Here is a 22,831-nt window from a genome sequence, read left to right as displayed (position 1 = left end):
CTCGAACCAGCTACCGCAGTATAATAAATAAAGCAGGACTTTGCATGCAAATAGGTGGATCGTAACTGGGAATTTTTTATTCATGGTAATGTGCTCCAGAATAATATTTCACTCTCTTTGCTGCTTCACTCAGAGGTGCTATGCAGAATTTTTCAAATAATAATGGATGAGCAGATCCCTGAAAGGAAATTATTTGCTTATTTAGACGACTAATTATCTGTGCAGCCTGGCCTCGTCTTTCATCCACGACAGCTTTGGCTCTGTGCAAGGCCAGATGGACTGTTCCACACCAGCAAGGGGATAACTTTGCTAGAAATCAAGTGCCCTTTCTCCAAGAAAGACGATTTAATCATTGACCCCAGCCTGTGCCAGAGCTTCATTAGCTATGTTGTGTATGAGAACAGCTGCCTTGAACTAGCTCACAAGTACCCATACTACTGTCAAGTGCAAGTGGCAATGTACGTCACGAACTCTAGAGTTTTTCTTTTTTGTGTACAGCAGCAAGCAGGACCTCATTATTTTAGTTGAAAGGGATGAAGCCTTTCTTGCCGAGAGCATTCCACGGCTTCAGTGGTTTTATCACAAGTATTGCATAAAGCTGCTGGCACACTAAGCAGCATAGTGCTCTTTTGATGTTGCAATGCAGATGATTTTACGTAGCAAGATTGTTCTATTGAGTGTGCACTCAGCATTCTTAGTCTGCATCGAAAGTAGGCAGCTGCTATGCAAAATGTATGTGTTCAATATACCATCTCGTCATTACTGGAAGTTTTTTTAATAGGTGTTTTATTTAACTAGGATTTCATTTTCGAACAGAGGGGACGTTGTATTGCAGATGTTCAGGGATAGGGGTGTATTATAAGCTCCTTCTAAGCCTGCTTACATGAGGACTAGTCATCCTGCTTTTACTGGTATTGTCATATTGCGTTTTAATGACTGATAGTAAATACTAGTTTTGAACGTGTGTTTGCAACAACATTGATGTTGTGCACTCATGTATTGCCTTTCACAAAGGGTGCATGCTTTATGTGCTTGTCATTGGTACAACAAAACAAAAAGCCAACACAGACATCAAGCAATACTACAAGGTAGGCTTTATTTCAAAGGCTCACATTTATGGACTCAAGTGCTAGATGAAGTTAGGAAATTCGCAAGCGCAACTTGGAATCAGCTAGCGCAAGATTAGAGATTGCAGGGAGGGTCCTTCGTCCTGCAGTGGACATAAAAATAGGCTGATGATGATGAAGTGCTTGATTATATATGCAACTTATTTCATCACAAATACATGATAAATGGCGTGCAGGCTTTTTGAGCTGATTTATGATGTAGTTTTTCATTTTCCATTATGTTGTATGATGGGACTCTGCAAATTCACGAACACAAAACACGCGAAATATTCTGCTCATGGCAGGGATCAAGCTAATTGGGATGCGGTGTTGCAAATTGGCATGATCAGCATTGCGCTTTTCCCTGCCATGCCTGCTCGTATGCCTGGAAAGCCTTTGTCTGCGAAGATCACATCGCCCTCTTCAATTATATCTAGGAAGTCAGAGTCTGGCACTACGTGTGCATCAGAGCAGCGTCCTCCGAAAGACTGTGATTTGTATACAATGAGGCCAGAGGGAGCAATGGCTACTAAAAATTTTAGTGTAAAGCCACTCTTGTAAGATAAGTACAAAACATGCTGTTGCATCACTTCTGATGGAGTTTCTGTTCGTAGCTCTGTGCAGTCCACAATGAGAGTGCATTCTGGGTAATTAAGCTTGAAGCACTCTGCCACTCTTTCACGAATCACACGCAAATGTGGCTTGTATATCCGCTTTCTTGTGGCATGTGACGGAGTGAGTGCCCAAGACACTGAAAAATTCTTGACGCGGTTGTTTCGTGAATTGTGAACAATGCGGATATGGCACTAAATGGCATACCATGTTTTATTTTAACAAGGGAGGTCACAAGCTTTTTTGGGAGACTGACGCTACTCGCTTTATCTCTCACCTGAGGCAGCATGCCTTAACAGGAGGGAGAACACCTTCTCATCAACCCCACAAAAATCTGATATTGCCCCAGGTCTGAGGGAAAGTGTGTCATAGCCGCCAAAGAAGCAAGAGCTTGTATCCTGTCCTACAGCGCAATGAAGCATGGTCTGACATCTCTGCAACAGCAAAGTTACAGAAGGTATGGTTGGTGGGTCAATTTGGCACGGTTGCCCAGTTGTCGGGCCCAATGGCTCAGGATATGTTTCAACGCCATGGCTCTGTTGACCAGCGATGTACTAAAAAGCACAAGAACAAAAGCAATAACAAAAAATTTTGCTGCACCTGAACTATAGCAATGTGCAAACAGAAGATCTTTAAACTCACATTTTCACTTGGTGGAGCTACTTGGTAGACAGACTGCTCCTGATTAAGGCTGTGCACAGCAGGCTCACATTTTTCCTGCATGAGACAGGTAAAAACACTTTACATACGGCTGGACACAACATTCCGCTGTGTCATGACACAGTGAAGAGAACATATAAGCAAACAGCTGTCATGCAACATAATTGGGCTTGCAATGAGTGGAAGTAAACTTGCACTTTTATCTGGGTCAAGGTGACTATGGCTCTGGGAGCAAACATCCTTGTCCTGTGAATGAAATAACAGGCAGCATTAAAGTGGAAAAAATTGTATTAATAAAATGCCTTATTCAGGTAACTGTGTTTGGACTTTTAGCTTGTCATGTTCTCGCTGCGTGTTTGAGCCTTGTCAAGCTGTGCAGGCTGACAAGCTCCCAATGAAAAGTCCGCACTAGATGATCGTCACACTGCAGGGTTGTCTTTTTTTTTTTGCCGCTGTGCAAGGCAGCTGACATGCCCAAGCTCAATGCAGTGTGCTGCAGGTAGACGAAGAGAAGCACCGGTTGTGACGTCTCAAAATGATGCTTGCTGGCCATCGACTCATGCAAGACGGACCTAGCTTCATCGTTTGTGGCCAAAGTGGTGTTGTAGTGTATGACGTCACAAACATGGGGTGGCCAGTATGAAGTCGTACATCCGTGGGCATGGCTCGGGAGCATGCAACCAATCTTTGAAATTTGTGTTAAGGAAAACTAATTTATGTCAAGTCACATCATTGGCATGAACAATCAGAGTGCAAAAAAAAATGTATACTTGAAATTGCAAATTCAAGGTCAGTGGACATCGAAAAATTGCTGAAGTTGACCTTTCATTGACAGTTTTCAGTTGGCCGTGAGGTATGTGCTAGAGGCTACAAAACGCTCAAGTATTTAAAGAAAAGGAAGTATGTAACAGGCTCACATGTTCTGAAAGCTCTGCAATGTTGAAGGTTAGGAAAATGTTGCATATTCAGCTTGAAGTAACACTTTTGTGTTAGAAAGAAACAATAATGTGAGATTAAATCCGTAAAAGAATAACACTTCTACACGGTGAATGTATGAGTCCCACTTTCATTAAGCAAAAATTGTTCTTTCGGTCTCATGCATTGTTAAAATTGCTTCACACAAACCTTTCCTCTGTTTCTGAAGAAAGCTGTTGCTCCTCGAAAATTAGCAATTGCACACTAAATGACTCATATGAACACTTGCGATGAAGACTACCTTGCTCTACAGTGGTGCAACAAAGTTGATTCGAAGTTGAGAAGACGCTGTCAAGGGAAATGTGACACAGGAATCACTACCACAACATCACCGCTATGATACTATTGTAATGTCACAATGCCGAGAGCACTGCAACTATTGAATGAAGCATTAATGACAACAAAGAAACCGTGGGCTGTACATGATGGTCTGCTGATGATGGCATTACGACTACTGCAAGCCGATCATGAGATGACGATGCTATGTAAGCAATAATATGATGACAATGGCATAACACACACAGCGAGACATGATGATGATGGAATCATGAACCCGGTATGCTGACAAAATCAGGATGACAATGGTGTTATGACATCGAAGCCAATGATGGAGATGGAATTGTGCAATTCTGACTCTGACATGCTGGCACAAAGTGCAACGGCATGACTGATGAAATAATGACGGCTGATTTCATGGTATGACGACAACGGCACGGACAACAGCAAGATATGTGATGGCAAGGCAGTGAGAGTGATACTGAAAATGACACAAAGAGGATGAAATGACAAAGAAATTGCAATGACATTAGGGGGATGAAGTAATGACATCATCACAACGCCATGCTATAATGTCATCATGCTATGATGCTGGAATGTTGTAATGATGTGAAACCATTTTTACTGCTCTTCTTTTCTCACTATTCATGCAAGAGGCATGGAGCATTACATTCATCTACTGCCAACAGAAAACGAGAACACTACAGTTACACATATCTGCACTGCACGACACACGACCACACAGGTGTTGCGTTTCAGAGGCAATAAACTGCTAGCTGCAGCCCAAGCATAGCAAACGAGCAAAACTGTAACTGTAGTCCCGCCACATGGAGCACAGTGATGCAGATGCCACACCATGCCGGAAGTACGCTCGTTGTGCAGAACTTTTTAGTTGTCCAGTGCGTAACGTTGCGCGCGACGGCAAGCTCGCTGAATGTGTAGCAAATGTGCATTGCGATTGATGCCATAAAGTGCGATTTGCCTGTCCCAAGTAGCCTTTCCCCTTGTGTACAGCGTTCTGCCGTCATCACTTGGCAAGATGTCTTCCTGGTCGTCGTCATCAAGAAGCAGCTCGCTGGCAGCGAGACATACGTTATGCAGCACTGCACAGGCTGCGACAATCTTTTCAGCTACAGCGGGGCAATACTGCAGCGCATGATAATGCTGCAAGCAGCGGGACCGGCTCTTCATAAGGCCGATGCAGCGCTCCACCACAGACCTCATCGATGCGTGAGCCTGGTTGAAACGGCCCTCTGGAGCCCGCGTGATGAACCAAGGCTCCAGTAGGTATGCACTGTCGCCTGCAGAATAAGCGTAGTGCAGGAATTGTGCCAAATTCATTACAGACATTGGCTGTGGGTCATAAGGGCATTTGTATGCATTTCTGTACTCGCCAAGGAAAAACTCTTCTGCGGACGATGTGGTTGTTGGCAAAACTGCTCCACAGGGCTGAGCCACGCCACACGTATGCGTCATGATGTAAGCCCGCGGAGCGAGGGTCGATGGCCAGCACTCGCATGTTAGAGTCGCACGCCTGTCAATTGTACTACATCAGTAAATTAAGTTGCGATCGCGACTTGGAATTTTATATATATGTATATCATGAGTATAATAGGTATAGCGTGCTTACCACCATGGTGTTCAGTGCGTTGTATCCCTTCCGGCACCAGTAGGTCTGCTTCTCGGCTGGGGGCAGGTCCGGGCCAGTTATCGCGATGTAGGTGCCGCCCACGCAGGCGACAAAGTCGGAGATGTTGCTGCTCCACAAGAAGCCTTGTTCGATGAGTGCTATCTCCGATCTTGTACATGGAAACGATACCCAGCGCTGTTCGGTACTGACCCGGACTATTGCTTCCGATACGGCGCGAACGCAGCGGCTGACAGACAGCTGGGAAAGCGATATGGTGGCTTCGCTACCGATAGCCGTTCAGAAGCCACTCGTAGCATAAAACTGAAGGGCGCAAGTGACGTGATCTTGAACAGTGAGCCCTTCTCTCTCGTGCGCCAGATCGTCGGATGACTGCTCGCATAGTCACATTGCCGTTGCTTTCAAAAAGGCGAAAGTGCCTCTGAAAAGACTCGTCTGACATGGCGAACAGGTCCCGTTGTTCTTGAAGACGCCTCTCTCCTTTGCTTTCGAAAATCACGAAAAGCAGACTCGCATCCATGGTTGTGCTGCAGTCTACTCAAAACACAGGAATCACAGAAAAATCTGTTGATGCGCTGTGGCTGTTTGAATCACGTGTACGCACCGAAGCATGTTCAGTTATCACACGAAATGTGAAGAGCAAGTGCAACACCATTGACGTCAATCTGATGTTTCAGAAAGGAACTGGAAGCTAGGTGCGCCCGTCATCATCGTCATTCGTAGGCCTCCAGCCAGCCAGTCAGCGGCGGCCAAAATGGACGGTCCACTAAGTGAACTCTTGCAGAATAGCCTTCCTGGTTGCAGCCACGCGTAGCTCTACGAATCGCTTCTCCATGTTTGTCCCTTGCGAGGAGGCGCCATAACATGTACCGAAAAGTAAACACAGGTACCCAGACTACGTGGCACCCATGTCACATCCCTTGACCCATGGCATGGTACATTGCTGTTGATGATGGCGACAAATAGTCACCTAGCCTGCTACATCCACGCAGCATGCAACTGCTACATATCGGGACACCTTGTGGAATATAATAGAGCTGCAATCCAAAGTTCGTACGTATTGATGCTATGCGGCGCGCAGTGAAATGGCACATTACGATGGCAATGATGATGATGACCATCATTTAATGGCATTGCCTTTCCAACCGGATAGTGAAAACAGTCACCTAGCCTGCTTGAATTAACAGAATATGTCATTCATTTTTTTAATTACATCAATACTTATACATCTCCATAATTTTCCTTTCTCAAGACTACTCTATCTACCTTATGTTGCTATAAACTCTTTATTTCCTTCCCCTTTGGTGGGCAGGGGTAGCCGTGCTGGAGCCGGGAACCGAAGGACGTCCGAAGTTGGTCGGTGTTTGAAGGCTTCGTGGGGTTCCAGTTCGCCTTTGTGGTAGGGATTGGTTGTTGCGTTTGGTCCGCTGTTGGCTCCAACAGGCTTCAAAAAAAGTCTTCCTCGGATTACTATATAAAAAAAAGATAGTAGTGTTAAGGGACATGCCGAAGAGACTATGCATCGGGGCGATGCTCTCGCACAATTAGCAGAGCACCGGAGAGGCAATTGTGCACGGTCGTTTCCCGATGGGACCAGCTGAGTGGCCAGAAAAATATTTATGGTATTTAACCATGAAAACAATGCAGCAGTTGGAAAAAAGTAGGAATGTAAAAGTGACATGAAGTGTACATGTTTATTAAGTACCCCTAAACACACCGAAAAAAAGAAAGGTAAAAGTTTTTCTATGCTGAAGTTGAGGGTATTAAGAACCCTTGCTATGAAGCCTCGATATTCCTAAGTCCAGGATATAAGACCCGAAGGGATGTATTATAGGTACCCTCTAAGCTTATTAATTGCGGATGCATATTTAACCTATTACATTACCCAAACAAATGTGTGACACCTATTACCTTATGCTTTTATCTTATATTTATCATTACGTTTACGTACAGGAGTTGAATTGATTTTAGTGAGTTACTGGAGGAATGCGGAAAAAAGAAAGGAAAAAAAGGTTAAGTATTAGGTGATTACAAAAAAAACAATAAATAAATAAAAGAATAAAAAAAGAAAAGACGAAAAAGTATGTAAAAAATAAGTAATAATAAGAAAAATGTGATATGCGGGCTGAGCTACAAGGATGGCATCAAGAGGTCCGCTGTTTCCCCGGATCAAGCGATCACTTTTTTAGAAAAACGGTTGAGGCAGATAAGGCTGCCAACCAGTGTACGTGCCGCAAGCCAGGCTAGTTCCCACTCTTTTAAGCCAATTTCTTTGGCAGCTTTCTTGGTGCTGGGACAAAGGAGACCGCGTGCGCCAAACGCCAGCCCTAAGACCTTCACCTCCTTTCCAGGGCACTTGGCCTGAAGTACCGGCACCAAGGCCTGGTACTTTTGGCGCTTAGCAGCACACATGCCTTCCAATGTTTCTGTTCTGGCATCCCAAGCGATCGCCACATCCAAAATGAATGCTTTTTCTTTGAGCTCGAGGACGATGTCGGGCCTAAGCCTTATGTTGTCCTCGGTCACCAGGAGGCGCTCGCTCGAAATCTCAGCATACTTGTGCTTTTCCCGCAGTTTAGTATTTATGGCTTGAGAAATGAAGTTATGCCGTGAGCAACGCGGCTCGTGGACGGATGAACACACCTGGAGGATGTGGTATGTGGTTTCCTGTGCCTGATGGCACCTTCTACAAAGCTTGGCTGAATCATTAGTTGAGTGCCGATTGGAGAGCGTCCTTGTTGGAATAGGCTACTACGCAGGCGCAGGGAGCGGATGCGATCGCCATCTCTCATGTACCTGGTGTCTGGCCGAAGCCACCCATTTTCAACTGGATCGCTCTCAAAAGCAAATAGGCTTTTGTTTGTATAATTTTTCTTGCAGTCCTCCAAGTGTGTTTTACGTGCCTGCTGTAGAGCTTTTTGTAGAGATTTAGGCTCTACGAGGCCGGTTGCAACCCATCTTCTCCTCGATTGCCTCCCGGTCTCCACGTAGCGGTCCTTCTAACACCGCATCCACGATTGGAGACCCTAGACGTTGGAGCCGAGCGAATGCTTTCACCTGGCATTCGGCCGCCACTCGTGAAAGCTCCAGTACGCCAAGGCCTCCTGCTCGATGAGGAGTATGAATGACAATGTCGGGAAAGGACGCCGGGAGATGTAGGATGCTTTTGATCTCCTGACGTATGTCACGGTCTAGTCTTCTGGTTAACGGTATAACTGTGAGAGAGCTGGAGGCTGCGTACATCAATTACGGAACCAATAAGGTTGAGATACAGTTAAGTTTTTGAAATGGCTTCAACTGGGCCAAATTAATCAGATTAAGATCACGTCGAATAGTGTCAATTGAAGTCGTCGGGTGTTTGTTTACAAAAAGGTCGACTCCCAGGTATCGAATGGGTTCGTTGCGAACCTTTGGGACGATCACGGCATCCCCAACTGTTAGGTCAGGAATGCCATAGTCGAACCATTTTAGTCTGTGGGAGTCGAACCGCCAACCAAAATATTGGGTTTTTAGTGGGTTTAAGGCCAATCCGATTTTTTTGAAGTGACTTTCTGCAACCTCCAGGTTTCTCTTCAGTTCTTCGTATGATGAGGCTACAAATAGTAAGTCATCCGCATAGGCCATCGCAGCGATCGTCTGACCGTTGATGGCATAGCCAAAAGCCGAGGAGTTTAGCTGGTTTAATAGAGGGTCCAGTGTTAAATTGAAAAGAAATGGAGACAAAGGGTCCCCCTGTTTAATTCCCCTTTGGACGTACAGCCTAATATTGTCGCTTGTTCCTCTGTAGGCGAATGTGGTAGCCTGAGAGGTATACATGTCCCTGATACTGTCCAAGTATGCAGTATGGCAGCCGCCTTCTTCCAGAGCCGCAAAGAGTGCGTGGTGACTGATTGAATCGAATGCCTTTCGAAGATCGAGAGAAGCAGCAAAGAGGGGCCTGTGAAATTTCTTCGCATGCTTCATCACGCCCTGTAAGAGGAGAAGATTAGATTGTGCAGCCCTGTCTGGTGAAAAACCACTTTCCAGTTTATTGAAGTTGTAGAAATCCTGCAATCTTAAGAGAATCAGTCTGGAGAAAGTCCGAACAATTACCGAAGAAATGGTTATCGGACGAAGCTCAGCCGCAGAGGCTGCATCACAAGTTTTAGGAATGAAAATTGTTCGAGATAGACAGAAATCATCCGGCAGACGTCGGAAGCACAGAAAATTATCAAAAATGATTGTCCTAATGGCGTTCGGAATTTTTTTCATTTCCCAGACGGTTAGGCCATCCGATCCTGGTGCCGTGCCTGCGGCCATGTTCTTAAGTACTGTCTGGATTTCGTCCTCTGAAAAGAGGTTGGCCTCATGAGGCAAGGAATGCTCTGCTATACCAACTTCATCTACAGGAATAGACTCTGTTCTCAGGATGTCGTCAAAGACGCTGTGGACGTCACTCAGTTCAATTACCCCCAACTCCCCCTGCTGACATATTAATTCCTCTAAAAGAACTTTCGGTCCAAGGCTGTATAAGCGCTGATGCTCTTTATACTGTCGCCGTTTGAAATCTCTAGCCTTTTCGTTTTTACGTTGAGTCAAGCGGATTTTGGCGTGCTTCGCCTGCTTCGATTTGCGTGATTTTATTCCAAAATGATTATAAATAATGGCTAGATCCGGCATTGTTATGGGAGTGTTACATATGTTTTCTGCCAATCCTGGAAAATTAATGTTATAGTCTAACAGGATCTGAGTGACGTCCTCTACATTCAATGAGTCTACCGTGGGGGGCATTTCATCATCATGGTTCTCCTCGAGGGGCAAGGGGCTAGGCTCATTGTCGTCGCGATTCTGGCACAGCTCAGACTCTCTGGCCAGAATCTCTCGATAGCGGTTGCTCTTGTGGAGACCCTTAATTGCGTCCAGGGATCTATATGGATAGATCGCAGCTAACTGTTGATTTACATATTTCCCACCGGGGGGAAGGGACAGCTCGGCCCTGGCCAGAATAAGGACCTGCGGTGTCGTCCACCTGCAATAGGAGCTTGCAGCCGGTACCGCTGCTGACCTTGCCCTACCCTGCCCGTCCGAGCCCGGATTCAAAGGCGTACCTGCAACTGACCCGGGCGACTGAGTTAGATTTAAGTTATGAGATGAGTTATCACTATTCAAACTAGAAGGATTACTTGCTTTAGAGGTAGTTGGAGCCGGTAACGCAGGGCCGCATCCATCCTGGGAGGAGAGCGCGTCGTTGGGGCTAGAAGCAGATACTGGCCCTAGGCCATGTTCGTGGAATGAGGTGTCTCTATCCCCATTCCTAAGACCATCGTTTCGGCCGGCTAATGAGGTCAGAGGGTGGGGAGCGGGCGTACTCAGCTGAGCCGGGTGCTCATCGAGCCCCCCTCCGGCCAGAGTGGGCGAGAGATACCCAGCAGCGCTGTCCCCGGCTAGCTGGCACGCCCGTTCGTCGTCTTCATGGCTTTGCGGTATTTCGGAGGAATACTCTGCCAGAACCCCCTGGGCCGCTCCAGCGAACTCTAGGTCGTGAGCCTCTTCATTGTCTGTGCACCCTGGGGGCACACCGGCATCGCCGGCAGGGGGCAATGGTTGTGGGACATTGTCTCCACTTGGCCCATGGGCAGACGACGACATGTCCCCACTAGAGGTGGAGGATAGTGAAATGGACAAGTCCACAGGGATGTCTGACTTCTTAAGTGCAATTGCTCCTACTGATAGATTGTAGCCCCGCCTCCCCGGCTCGCCACACAAAGGGATTTTAATTCTGTCTGATTCTGGAATGCTGGATTCGAATTGCAAAAATTCAGTCGACCGAGTCAAGCATGCCACGTCCGCTGCCGAACGAGCCAGTAGGTTTAAACTTAATTGGTAGGCGCTGGCAAGCGAACCCATCTGTTCCCTAGAGGCGACGACAACACGCATCTCCCGCTCAGTCCAGGCCGACTGATCTCCCCCTACCGGAGTCCCTCTCCCCAAATTATCCCTAGGTTTATTTTGGCGACCGACGTTTTGAGCCCCGCTGCCCCTGTCTCTCGAGCTTCCTGAAGCCATGTGCCCGGAGTTTGACGAAGTGTCTTTATTCTGAGATAATCTACTAACGCTGTGGTTTCCCCCAGACGAGGGCTGCGAAGAAGAATTTTTTTTACGACATTTGGTAAAGTGGGCGGATGCCGACTGTGAGGTTTTGTAGCTGAATGTATTGCAACTGCTGCATTGCCAAATTATAGATAGCCCGTGCTTGATGAAGACATGCTGCTCAACTTTAATTCTTGAGGAAAATTGTGCAAAGCACTTAGGACAAACATTGCGGGAAGGTGGATAACTAAATGTAAGTTCCTTATTTTGGGCTTTAGCCTGTGAAGAAACATCCTTCATCTCTGCCGAATCGACTTGCTATTTGCACTGGCTTACCATACTTTCCGCACTTGAACTTGTATCGGTTAGGGAAGATTCTTTATTCTGAGAGCAATAACTATAATGAGCAGCAACTGAACGTGATGAACCCTGGAAAGCACATAGGCTGCATTGCCATTTAATGATTAATCCATGATTACTGTATAGTGCCTCTCCAGTGGTGCCATTCTGCGCTCGTTAAAGTTGCATAGGTGGCAGTCCAAATGGGAGAGGGGGCATATTATTAGTATGTGGACGTTAGAGGCCATTTTAACTGTTAAAGTAGGAAAGTGAAAACAAAGGTAAGCTCAGCGCTCAATATCCGCCCCCCAATTAGTGGGTTATAAGTTAAACGTAGAGGCGGAGAAGAAGAAATATTCATTACTGGGGAAAAAAAAGAAGGGACAGGACAAGTGAGCAAAAAAAAAAGGTTTTTTTTTTTTGTAAGTGGGGGTCGAACCTGTAAACTCAAGGTGTAACGGGGAAATGGTAGCCTAGTTAGTTAAAGCAATACGTCGGCAGCACCTTCAAATTGTTTTTTCTTTTATCTGGGGACGTTTCAAACGAAACTGCGAACGTCAGGTTGTCTGGAATGTCCGGAAGCCATACTTTGCAGCAAACAGTGTTGCATGGTTGGAATCCGGACCATTAAAGTGAGAAAGTAGCGCCGCGTCTCGCCTTAAGCGAGCACTACGACACCTTCTGGTGTGGCTTTCGTGTCCTTCAGACACCAGGTAGCGCTCTCTACACACTAATAGTCAAATTGCAAATTACGAGGAAGCGTGAAGCAGACGAAAAAAAAAAAAGTTACACAGCAACATGGCAACTCGGCAGAAAACGTTCAAGAACAGATGAACCCATGAATGCCCGCCACCGAGCCGCCAGTACTGTGTTTACTTAATGCAGTTGCATGCATTTTATGCGCTCAGCGCAACTGAACTTAGATCCTGAATCCTGTAAAATTAAAGCTGCCACGAACCATAGAATGCAAATGCCTGAGCATTCTGACGGGATGTGTGTTGCCTTGAATTAAAATTATTTGTTTAATCTATTTGAAAACCTTGAACAAACGACATGGCTGAAAAAAAAAAACAGCCGGTCTTAAAGGAATTAATTAAACTTATTTAACCCATAACTTTAATACGAAAAAAAAAAGAAAGAAAAATTGCCGCCTCTCACGACATCGGGAGCGGATACCAGGCCCAGGGCATGACCAGCAGGCTTCAGCCGCACATCGGTCCAGACGACTCCGGCGTGTGGCAAAACACAGTAGACTGAGGCTGCCACCGCAAATGCCTGGCTTATGCATACCCCCTAGCTCCGCCCCACGACGCGTGAGTGGACGCAAAATTCTATGCCCTTATATCTTTAAAAAAAAAAAAAGCAGATAAGGGCAAGATTAAGCTGCAATTATTTTATGCAGTGTAGCCATTGCGTGGCGGTTTGAGGAAAGCGGGCCTGTTTAAACGTAGCCAAATAGGAACGATAAATGACATGAAAGAAAAGAAATGATTTTAGGCTACGTGTAAGAGCCAACAGTGCATGACTGTTTAAATCCTATTATCCCCCCCTATGGTTCTTTTTTTTTTTTGCTCTAATAGCAGTGGCAGCAGAACCAATTTAACCAAGTGATCAGCGCCTTAAGGAAAAAAATAAACAAAAAAAAACAGAAAGCGCGAGGGGTCGCAAGCCATACTTTGCAGTAAACAGTGTTGCATGGTTGGAATTCGGACCTTTAAAGTGAGAAAGTAGCGCCACGTCTCGCCTTAAACGAGCACTACGACACCTTCTGGTGTGGCTTTGGCGTCCTTCAGACACCAGGTAGCGCTCTCTACACACTAATAGTCAAATTGCAAATTACGAGGAAGCGTGAAGCAGACGGAAAAAAAAAAGTTACACAGCAACATGGCGACTGGGCAGAAAACGTTCAAGAACAGATGAACCCATGAATGCCCGCCACCGAGCCGCCAGTGCTGTGTTTACTTAATGCAGTTGCATGCATTTTATGCGCTCAGCGCAACTGGACTTAGATCCTGAATCCTGTAAAATTAAAGCTGCCACGAACCACAGAAAGCAAATGCCTGAGCATTCTGACGGGATGTGTGTTGCCTTGAATTAAAATTATTTGTTTAATCTATTTGAAAACCTTGAACAAACGACACGGCTGAAAAAAGAAAAACAGCCGGTCTTAAAGGAATTAATTAAACTTATTTAACCCATAACTTTAATACGAAAAAAAAGAAAGAAAAATTGCCGCCTCTCACGACATCGGGAGCGGATACCAGGCCCAGGGCATGACCAGCAGGCTTCAGCCGCACATCGATCCAGACGACTCCGGCGTGTGGCAAAACACAGTAGACTCATTTAATGATGATGATCATCATTAAATGATGATGATCATCATTTAATGGCATTGCCTTTCCAACCGGATAGTGAAAAGTCACCTAGCCTGCTTGAATTAACAGGATATGTCATTCATGTTTTTAATTACATCAATACTTATACATCTCCATAATTTTCCTTTCTCAAGACTACTCTATCTACCTTATATTGCTACCTATGCAGCTGCTACTTGGCCTGCCACCTGGTGTAATAATATGCAACTGCAATGCAAAGGGTGCATGTGCAGACGCTACGTGGTGCAAACCTCATTGCAAGGCAAGTGGCACGATACAATGCTAACGATCATGATTTCTTGGCATCCCCTTTGAAATGCAGCGGTGACATAGTCGCCTAGCCAGCTTGATTTTATCAGGTACACAATGTATATTTTTTTCTAGCATTCTTGTATACATCTCCTCAAACTTCTTTTCCTTCTTCAGACCTTCTTTAACTGCCTTATACGGCTACATGTGCCCATGCTACATGGCGTTCTACCTGGTGTAACAGTATGCAAGTGCGATGCAATATGTGCATGTATCGACACTACGCGGCACGCATGTATATCGCGTGTCTCCTCACGTGCCGTTTATACGGTATTTTTCTGCTGCATGCTAGCAAGTGCTGGCGTGGCTCAGGGGTAGAGTAGCTGATTCCAATGCAGTGGGCCCGGATTCAAACCCGGTGGGAACTGTGTCTCTCATTCCTGGTGATAGCTGCTACGGACACCGGCGGCAGCAGTGGCAGACACCATCACCACCCGGAATGGCTGTTCGAATGAGCCCATAACAGCTTATGTTTCAAAAACTGATCAGAGAGAACTTGAAACATGTGAAATGAAAGATAGCTTGAACAGTGTGACACGTTACCCATGGGGATACATAGGACTCCATGGAAAATGCATGGAGAAACCTATACCTATAGTAGGGGTAGGCCAACTAAAGTTTGAGGGTGGCCAACTGTAATGTGGGGCTGGACCAACTTGAAATTTCGATGTAGGCCAACTTGGGTGTGGCCCAACTTAAAATTCGGGCATGGGCAAAGCTTTTGGGGGCTGTCCAACTTACATTTGAGGTGGGCCAACTTGAAATTTACAGGTGGGTTACATTGGAAGTTGGTGATGGACCAACTGAAATTTGGGAAACAAAAAGTAAAAGCCAAGCTACAAGCCAAAGAATGCTTACACATTCGTAGAAAATGCTCTAAATTTCTGTAGAGTTTTTTAATAAACAAGATTGATAATGTATTATGTAATGACTGAAACTTGCTAGGATGTGAACATTTCATAATTACTGTGATAACAGCTATTCAATTCGTGTCTGGTACTATTTGATTTGTATTCGATTCGGTCTCAAAAATCGCTGCTCTTTGCACACCCTTACTTTTTCGTGATATGGGAGTTGCACAAAAAGTATGGAAATCTTTGGGTGATTACCTTTCCCGACATTTTTGCAGTCAGAATTTTGAAACATCCGTTGCACAGCGCAGAAGCATTTTGACGTAAGAGGTGAAATAATACAGTACATAGAGTTGACACCAAGCCAGGAAAAAATATCCAGATATGAGAGTGAGTTAACAAGGCTTTACTGTATAATCCAGCATCCTCTACTGCAGCTTGCCTCGTAATCATATGGTTATGTAGTTCTAGCATGTAAAACCCAAGAATTTAGTCTTTTTAAAGCAAATAGTACATGCATCAGGCCAAATGCTAATATAGATAAGTTGACAGCAGCTACATTTACAAAAATGTCATACTTCTTTCCATAAGAAGTCACATGGTTATATCTACTAATGCCAAGATTATTGTCATTATTTTTGAATGTTCTAGTCTGCTTTACCTTCTTTACTCCAAACCAAAAAAATTATATGTGCAGTGTACCTACTTACATGTAGTCAGCCATGCTGCTGACTACATGTAAAGAAATTGGCACAATTCCTTGAAGTAAAAGGTGCGTCGTATTTCAATCAATTGCGCAAGTTTTCCATGTGATTGTTAGCCTATGCGAATGGTTTTCAAAGTTCTTGATGTCACATATTACTGGGCCAGTTCACTAGTCGCATGGGGGCCCCTTTCATCACTTTTGGCCACAATATTATGTAGCTAAAGATATTAACCTGCGTTTGCAACTTTTAATGCATTCTGTTTCATATTGATGAAATTGTGGTCACTGACCAAGTCAAGGCAAAAAGAAGCTCAAGTTCTGGAGCAGAGACAGATTCCTGGGTTGCACCATGGTAGGTAAGCTCATGGGACTTTCTTTTACTTCAGAACGAGCTGACTGAAGGCATGTTCCACGACACAGATCACTCTCACGAGGATTGGGTGAAGCAGCCTGCAGTGTTGGAAGTACAGTCCTTTGCACGGAATGGCAGTTTCAGGTTTACTAGGCTTGCAGAAATACAAGCTGAAGATAACTTCTGTGTTTGTGTGAGCTCTTTTGGTTTTAATTATGTTAAGCTTTCTCGTGAGTGTCTGAACAGGTGGTCCCTTAGCGTCACCATGAGAGAGGGGAAAGGGGAAAGGCAGGGAGGTTAACCAGAGAAAAAAATCCGGTTGGCTACCCTACGCTGGGGAGAGAGAGAGGGGGAGGTAAAGTGGTAGCAAAGTAGAGATAAGGAAAGGAAGGAGCATAGACACACAATCACAATCGGTTACTGTCACCGAATACTGTGAGCGTCACCATGAGGTTGATATGGAGCTGTACGACCCGGAAGACATTAACAATGGCCAGCTCTAGTCAGCACCTTTGAAGAAAACGTCAGTTTCTAAGTCCTTGATTTCCTGTCAGCGTTCTTGAACCTGTGCGTCTAGTAATTTTTTACAGCTGGCTGAATTATCCTAAGGCCCCACACAGAAGCTACAGATGTGTTCGAGTGCGCACTTTTCAGGATAAGGTTTGCAACTTTGGTTGAAAAGGTGGCACTTACAGCTAGTTATTTTAGGCATCTTGATTGTTCTGTCTGTAGTTCTGTAGGAGTCAAGGGTTATAAAATGGATTGTTGGTAATATGATGCTAGTCACTTCGTCAGGGACTACACCTTCATTATCATGTTACCTGACTAGTTGAATTTTCATCAAACCTTTGGCAAAATCTACAGGCGGTCTAACCACGGCTCACTGGTTTGTCTTGCTAGCATCCAGAATAGCCACCTGTAAGTGCCACCTTTCCTTCAACCAAGCTTGCAAGAGATTGGTAGTGTCAGTGTGGGGCCTCAACATAATTGGACAGACAAATTACTGACAGCATGAGTACAAGTATGCCAACAGAAAATCAAGGGCTTGGTAAGCGATGCATTCTTTGCAAATTACCAACTACTGTTGGTCATTGATAAGGAGTTCCTGGATGCACAATTTTATGACAAGTTCATGCCATTGCTAGGGAAGTGCCGGTGCAGACAGTTGCAAGAAAAAAAAAGCTTGATGCCCCAAGACAAATGTGCCCATTCAAACCGTGGGACTTATGTTTAATTTGTCTTCCTACAACTGCACTGAACCTAAATGTGCTGTTTTGCATGAGGGAACAAGCAACACTGGTGCCTTGCCCAATACGAGTCATCTGTGCTATGGAAGGCGTCGTCAGTCAGCTTCCTTCCAAACATGACGCCCGCACTTGCACTGTCATTAGGCTGTACATATTGCAGAAGCACAGCCCATAAGCTTGTCTGCCTTAGTGTGAGTAAGGATCCCATATGGGCTGCAGAGCCTATCGAACCAACGAACCCAAACCAACAAACTAAGCTTGCTCTGTGCCAAGAAAAGTAGCCTCGCATAGGCTTTTCCTACAGTTCTGTCTTGGCACCAAACAAGCTTAACGTATTTTTCAATTCCGCTGTTGAGGTGCAAGCTCTCCATATATTATCTGTTACCAGTGGTGCCTAAAGGTTGTTGCACCAACTCAGATGTGGAGATCGGCACGGTCTGCTTTCACTTTCTCTCCAGGCCTGGTCATACCTATGGCAGCATCAAAACAAGTGAGTTGAGTGTCATAAAAGAAACAATATAAAAAGTGGCACTGAAGGAAGCAACCTTCATTAGCCATAAATAGGCATAAAATGCAGATATTGCGCTCATAGATAACTCCACTTTGAACAGCAAAGCATGCAAAGTAAGAAAGATGGATATGAGCTATCTAAGTGAAAAATAATTATCGAAAGCCTCTTTTTTTGCCTCCCTCTCCCCCTCATGCATACATAGATGACTGTCTGGCGGAGTAAACTGGACTGATCCAAAATATAGTGTAAGAAAAGGTTGCCACTTAATGGGTTGATCCTGATACCATTGGACGACATGCAGTCTTAGAATGGTTTTAATGTGTTCTTTAATGCTGGCCATCCTGCAGGCACTGCAACACTACAGCACCCACAAGCCTAATAGCATTACCCTATCAGGTAAACCAATAATTGTCCCCAGAAGCACAACTCAGCATGTCTACCAGGAGGCCATCATTACAATTTGGCAACCATCCATCTATAGCTTCAGCCCAATTTTCATCAGCATAGTACAAGCTTTAAGCATCTGCACAAGCTTAATGCACCAGGCCTCCATAAAGAATACCACAATAGCTTCCTTCCCAATTCAGCTTTTAAAATAAACACTGGCAAGTTTTCTACCACATGTAGAACAAATGAAATTGTTCTGGAATTGAATACGCCTTTTTAATACATGCAAAAGTCACCAGTGCTAGAGCTTGCATAGGTGTATTTTCTAGATAAAAAACTCCAAGCACAAGAGTTGAAGCTTCGGCAGGTTAGTGACGGTTTATCATTTTAATGGTCCTCACAGTGAACAGACGCCAAGGAAGTAAGCAAGAGACAGAGAGGGAAAGAGCGCTTTCACTCTCTATCTGACCGCTAGTTCCTTAGTATGTGTGCATGGTGAATACCATTGAAAGAAACATAGAGACCAGATAATAGACAGACACAATGAGTGAGAAACATGCCTTCCAATGCAGCACATCTTTGTGCAACACAATTTTCTACCAACATCTTAATGGCACGTTCACACTGAGGAATCCGGCGTCTACAACGAATGGAATTCTCCTGCCGCCGAAAATCGCGTAATTCACACTGCTTGCGCACCGTGCCGCAGGAACGACATACAGCGCCATGTGCCCCATAAAGTGCTCACCTCTAAGCAAGTGCGGGATATCCCATATGTTCGCGCGGCTCGAAATTGTGCATGTCTCCGCTCGCATCGAGTGTGTGTTAATTTTGCGCGTCTCCACCATTGCTTGGAAAAGCAATGATGAACCCTGAGCAAAAGGAGGCAGTATTGCTAGGCCTGTTGGCAAGCACCTTTCTTTCGATGCATGATGCGCAGAAGCATTCGCCGAAAAGACAGCGGCAGTGGCGTTGGTGGCTTTGTCCAGCTCTGCAAGAGCATGAACAGTTTGGTCATGCCACAAAACTGCTACCCCTCCTGCGAGATCGTAACATGCAATACTACAGAGAGTAAGTTGAGATGTATTGTTATTCGTGACAACATTCAATCACGTGCAGTTGAATACTTGATGTCGTGTAGTGCTATACGCAATGTGTTTTTGTATTCCTAGGTACCTAAGGATGCCTCCACGTACTTTTGACATGCTCGTGCAGCTCGTCGGACCCCACGTTCAGAAGAAAGATACGAATTTCCGAAAAGCAATCAGTCCCGAGCACCAGGTTGCGCAAACTGTCAGGTAAGATGTCAAAAACACATGTACATGCAACTGTTGACGTTTTGGCTCACTGAGAATTGTGTAACGGAAAACATGCATTCTAGATTTTTCGAGTGCTTTCAATCAACATGCCTCAGTGTCTGCTTGGAATTGCGTTAACTAAATACGATTCATTTGGTGCTGTGAACGGCTTTAGGTATGTGAATATTTTGAGCAGATATTGTCAAAAGCATGCTTGTCATAAGCAGCATTTCCTTAGCATGGGCGCCACTTCTGTTGTTTCATGGTGCCTGAGAATAAATGTTTATCTCGCCACGTTAGTATTAATTGTAACGTTAAAAAAGTTGTCCTAAATATCGCAATAAATTATATATTCGTACGTCCAGCCGCATCACATTTGATTTATTTGGCTTTGAGCAAAATGCAACCGATGTCATAACCACAGAACAGGCTAGGCAATGTGCAATACAATGTACTTGTAAAGATGTCAGTGGCTTCCCTTGAACATGCAGATTTTCCCAGTTAGATACCCTTGCACCCATACGGAATTGTGCACACTCCCTGAATTTGTTTATATTTTTATTCAGATTCTTGGCTGCAGGGGAAAGGCTCCGGTCACCTTGTTTCAGCTTCCTAAGCGGACGCTCGACAGCCTGTGGCATTGTGTCTTCGGTGTGCCAGGTGCTGTGGGACGTCCTTGGCCCTTTGTACGTTGCCTGTCCATCAAGTGCAGATGAGTGGCTACGGGTAAACGCCATGTTATTGCATGGTCTTCAGTGCATGTACTTTAATTGTGATAGCACATACATAACTGAAATGTCATCTCTGCAATGGTTGCTTTCATTGATGTGGCTCTCACTCACAGAATAGGGTTAGGCATTCTCATCTCATGTACCTACATCCTTCAGATTGCAAGTGATTTCAAGGAGCGGTGGAACATGCCCCACTGCGTGGGTGCAATTGATGGAAAACATGTTGCCATCGAATGTCCTTCCAAATCTGGAAGTGAGGACCGCAACTACAAAAATTTTTTTCAGTAAATCTCTGCTTGCCATCAGCAACGCCTGCTACAGGTACTTGCACATAATTGATGCGTTGCTGGTACTAAAATTAATCATGGTCAGCACAACCTGGTACAATTATGCTCATTGTGGCGTAGAGTTCAGCAGCATACTGAGGATTTCTTTTGAGTAAAAGGTGTGTGCTTAGGTTTAGGTGGATAGTAAAGAGCCCCGGCTGATCAAAGTTAATCCGCGGTCATTGACCACGGCGCGCCTTGTAATGATATTCAAGTGTTTACATGCAAAACCCCAGAAATCATATTTCAGTATAAGGTAGTAAGTTTGTTTACGTGTGTGCGGTCGCCGACTGATTTTCCGGACTCCAAAAATTCGTACATGCTCGATTATCCGGTCTGCTTCGCAGCGGCGCCATTCTCCCCATAAACCATAATGTATAACAACTTCCGAAAGTTCGGACGCCTTGCAACCTCTCGTCTGGTTTTTCGGACACTCCTTGAGCCAACTCGATGGAGAGCACCATGCACCGACTCTGACCGTTGCATGGTTCGACTTGCTGAACACCATTTTTGTTTTGAACGGAGCCTCCTTGCTGCCCCACGAAGTGGCGCTACTGCAAATCCCTGCTCATCGTCATCGTTTTTGCCTGGTTTGTAGCTACAGCAGTTCCAGTCTCAGCTTAGTATGCCATGTCAAGACAATCCAGCAGCTGATTTGTTTGTTTCTTTGTGCACGACGCTGCGAGTAGGCCAGGTTTTTCGTTTGTGCAACTGATGTCGGCGTGACGGCGTGGTGATGTTTGCTTTGTGTGCTGTGTCTAGGTTGCAGTGATGCAACACGGCATACGGAAACATCACGTCAAGTGTCTAATGGCGCCGACAGTGCCCGCGCATACTGCGCTGGGGAATGCCGGCAAGCGGGTGCGGGGAGGCCTAGGATTTGTCGCCTTCCGATGTGCATTCTACTGACGCTGAAAATGTTCTGCCGAGACCAGCGCTGTGGTTGCATTGCGATTCCGGACACCGTCTCATTTGACAGTTTCACAGGTGCTGATACTGCTGTACTGACATGCGCAGAACTCGACGATGGCGAGATCATTCGTCAGGTTTCTGCTGCGCCGCAGGACGATGACTCCGAGCCGGAAGATGACGCACCATGTGCTACGCTGCCGTCGTATGCGGAGCATGTACAAGCAGTGACTGCTTTCAGCCGCCTATAGTGACCGTACGACCCTCTGCGAGGTTCAGGCTTATTTGATTGCGCGTTAACAGAACAGCGTGCAACGGCGCATTCACGATTTCTTCACGCCTACTGCCAAGCCCGAATAAGTGCGTGGAAATAAAGGACTTTTTTTCTTAATCTGCTTTTTCGGACACCTGTTTTTTCGGACATTTCCGCAGTCCCCATGAGGTCTGAATAAACAGTTGGCGACTGTATGTGCAATTATTGCAAAAAGTGTGCATCTGTTTAAAAATAGAAAAGGACATCTTACTTAATGTAGGCTGCAAAGTTGTATCCTTGCTTTTGTGCTACATAGCTTCTTTTCCTTAGCCTCTACTTTGTAGACAACCTAACAGGTTCAAAAATTAGTTTTTAAAGAGGAGTGTTTTTGTTATCTGCTTCAAATTTCTGTACGTAGAAATAGGTCACCATGGCAGCGACTCAGATGGTGGTGTGTTCAGCCTAAGTATGCTACAAGAGGCCATTCTTTCAAACAAGCACCATGATGTACCACTGGGCAACGTTGGCAATATTCCCTTCTACCTGGTGGGAGATGAAGCGTTTTCCCTTAAGACATACATGATGCGGGCGTATCCCAGGAAAAGCAAGTTTAACCTTTTCATTACTTTGCATGCTCGGCAGCATTGTTTTAACTATGCGTACTTGAAGCTGTTTATTTTCCTAATTCACAGAAGAATGAACAGCTCAGAACACATTGTGATTGCATTCCTCGTCGAACACTTGAATGAATACGTTCACCGACAGTGCTTATTGAACGTGGGTACTTCAAAAAAAGAATTGAGCTTCAGATGATCACATAATTCTTGAAGATGCAATTTGCTCAGCATATTTGTCTTGCTGCAACAGTGTTACTCCTTAGTGGACACGGTT

General features: G+C 45.2%; 1 protein-coding gene across 7 annotated transcripts in view; it reads left to right on the top strand.

Moving 5' to 3' along the window:
* Nucleotides 1-22,831, top strand: part of LOC135901827 (uncharacterized) — a 118,943-nt gene that overhangs the window by 51,652 nt on the left and 44,460 nt on the right. For 3 of the 7 annotated variants that reach the window (XR_011512026.1, XR_011512025.1, XM_070533600.1), the window contains exons 1-3: nt 18,211-19,494; nt 19,596-19,721; nt 20,288-20,407. The exons of 2 other annotated variants lie outside the window; for them this stretch is intronic. Coding sequence is in view for 1 of the 5 variants with exons in the window: in XM_070533600.1 (XP_070389701.1) it covers nt 19,286-19,494; nt 19,596-19,721; nt 20,288-20,407 (455 nt within the window). In the remaining 4 variants the exon portion in view is untranslated. Of the gene's footprint in view, nt 1-2,004; nt 3,284-16,220; nt 16,358-18,210; nt 19,495-19,595; nt 19,722-20,287; nt 20,408-22,831 lie in introns of those variants that run through there. 2 more of the 7 variants (XR_011512028.1, XR_011512027.1) reach the window with 2 other exon arrangements.

Source organism: Dermacentor albipictus, chromosome 2 (assembly GCF_038994185.2).
Source record: "Dermacentor albipictus isolate Rhodes 1998 colony chromosome 2, USDA_Dalb.pri_finalv2, whole genome shotgun sequence".
NCBI lineage: Eukaryota > Metazoa > Arthropoda > Arachnida > Ixodida > Ixodidae > Dermacentor > Dermacentor albipictus.
This window is presented reverse-complemented; position numbering and strand designations above follow the sequence as displayed.